Raw genomic sequence first — 2,500 nt, 5'->3', positions numbered from 1 at the left:
TTGCGTCTGCTCCTGCTGCTGCGGCCATCATCTACACTGTGTTATTATTAGGATTGATATTAGTATCACTATCATTGATTATTATAATCATCATTATTATTGATTATCATTATTCTTATTGTTAATATTAGCATTGATTATTATTATCATTATTATTGATTATCATTATTCTTATTGTTAATATTAGCATTTATTATTATTACTATTATCCATATTATTACCATTATCATTATCATTGACTATTATTGCTATCATCAATATTATTACCATTATTATCATCATCATTGTTATTATTATCATTATTATTCATCATTTTTGCTGTTGTCGTTTTTATCATTCTCATCATCATTAGCACTGTTACTATGATTTTTCTGTGGTGCTATTTTTTCTACTATCTTGTTATCATCATAATCGTTATTAGTAGTAGTGATAACAATGCTATTAATATATTACTGTTTATGGTTATCATCATTGTTACTTTTGATATCATCATTGTCATCATCATTGTTTTATAGTGGTGATAATTATTGTTGTATTTTTATTACCGTTATTGTTATTAGTTTCTGTCATTATCATTATTATTATCATCATCTTTATTATTATTATTATCGTCATCTTTATTATTATCTTTGTTGTCTTCATGATTAATGTTTTTATTATCATCATTATAGTTATTAGTTTTTATATTATTATTATTATTATTATTATTATTATTATTATTATTATTATCATTATTATTACTATTATCAATACTATTACTACTAGCAATGCTGCTATTGCTACTCTCTCCACCACCACCACCAGCAACACTACCACCACCACGATCACCATCACCGTGTGTATGTGTGTGCTAGTGACTGACTGACTCACTGACTAACCGACTGACCGACTCACTGACTAACCGACTGACCGACCGACTCACCGACTCACTGACTCACTAACCGACCGACTCACTGCCTAACCGACTGACCGACCGACTCACTGACTAACCGACTGACCGACTGACTCACTAACCGACCGACTCACTGCCTAACCGACTGACCGACCGACTCACTGACTAACCGACTCACTGCCTGACCGACTCACTGACTAACCAACTGACCGACCGACTCACCGACTAACCGACTGACCGACCGACTCACCGACTCACTGACTAACCGACCGACCGAGTGTGTACATCCCCGTATGCATCCGCGCTCGTGCATCCCAACTCCCGCTCGCCTAGGACCGGACGCCTCACAACCGACTAACCCCTTCCAACCCTTCCCCCAACCAGGCTTCGGCGACATGGTGGCGTTGCAGCGCGAGAACACCCTCAACGAGAAACCGGAGTACGTGGCTTTCGCGCTGGTGTTCATCCTGTTCGGCATGGCCATCGTCGCCGCCTCCCTCAACCTGTTCGTCCTGCGCTTCGTCACCATGAACACCGAGGACGAGCGGAGGGACGAGGCGGAGGCGCAGCAGGTGGGTTGGAGGAGGGGAGGGTGGGGTGAGGGGGTGGGGGAGGAAGGGGGGAAGGGGTGGGTGGGTGGGTGAGGGAAGGAGGAAGGGGGGTTGGTGGGGAGGACGGTGGGGATGGGGGGAGGTAGTGGCTGGAAGATGTAGTGATAATTGCAGAGGGAGAAAGAAAAATAATGGACGGGAATCATTTTTTTGAACAACAGAACTAGAAGAAAAGAAGTGCTTAAAAGAAAATAAAAATCAGACACCCATTAAAAAAGAAAAAAAAACTAATCATACAACCAACAACAACAACAACAAATAAACACAAGTACACCAAAAAATAATGAAAAACAAAAAACAAAATACGAACACCGAAGCCGAAGCCGACGCCGCCCCTCCCGACCCGAGGATTGGAACGCGCGATCCCCCGTTCACCCTGTGGGAATTGATTAGCAATTCGACGATCGATCTGATATTCTTGCGCAATGGAAAGGCCTACTGGGTTGTCCGTGATCTTGGGGGCGAAATGGGGCTCCTGGGCGTCCCAACGGTGGAAAATGCCATATAATGGAGAGACGGAAAATTGTTGATTTTATTTTCTATCATTACCATTGTTGTTGTCATTACTATTACTACTAGGAATGCTGCTATTACTACTAGGAATCTTGCTATTGCTTCTCTCACCGCTAGCAAGGCTACCACGGTCACCACAACCCCCCCCCCTCCCTCCCCAACACCCCAGCGGTGTTGTTGGAGACTTTGTTTTTGTTTGGTTGTTTGGAAGAGAGAGAGGGGGAGAGAGGGGGAGGGTGAGGAAGGGGATGGGAGAGGGAGAGGGAGAGGAAGAGCGAGAGGGAGAGGGAGGTGGAGAGGGAGAGGGAGGTGGAGAAGGAGAAAGAGAGGGGACGGGGAACGGGATAGGGAGAGAGAGAGAAAAAGAAGAGGGAGAGGGAGGAGAGGCAGAGCGTGAGAAAAAGGGAGGGAGAGACAGACAGTCAAAGAGAGATGGTGGAGAGATAAGAAGAGAAGAAGAAACAAACGGAGAAAACAAGAAACA

The 2,500-nt window shown here is 43.6% G+C and overlaps 1 protein-coding gene across 1 annotated transcript in view; it reads left to right on the top strand.

The window, feature by feature from the left end:
* The window catches only part of LOC138864005 (two pore potassium channel protein sup-9-like), a 525,912-nt gene that overhangs the window by 503,047 nt on the left and 20,365 nt on the right, over positions 1-2,500 (top strand). Inside the window, exon 6 of the mRNA XM_070129650.1 lies at positions 1,277-1,464. Coding sequence (XP_069985751.1) covers positions 1,277-1,464 — 188 coding nt within the window. The remainder of the gene's footprint in view (positions 1-1,276; positions 1,465-2,500) is intronic.

The sequence above is a fragment of the Penaeus vannamei genome, chromosome 14 (genome assembly GCF_042767895.1).
Source record: "Penaeus vannamei isolate JL-2024 chromosome 14, ASM4276789v1, whole genome shotgun sequence".
NCBI lineage: Eukaryota > Metazoa > Arthropoda > Malacostraca > Decapoda > Penaeidae > Penaeus > Penaeus vannamei.
This window is presented reverse-complemented; position numbering and strand designations above follow the sequence as displayed.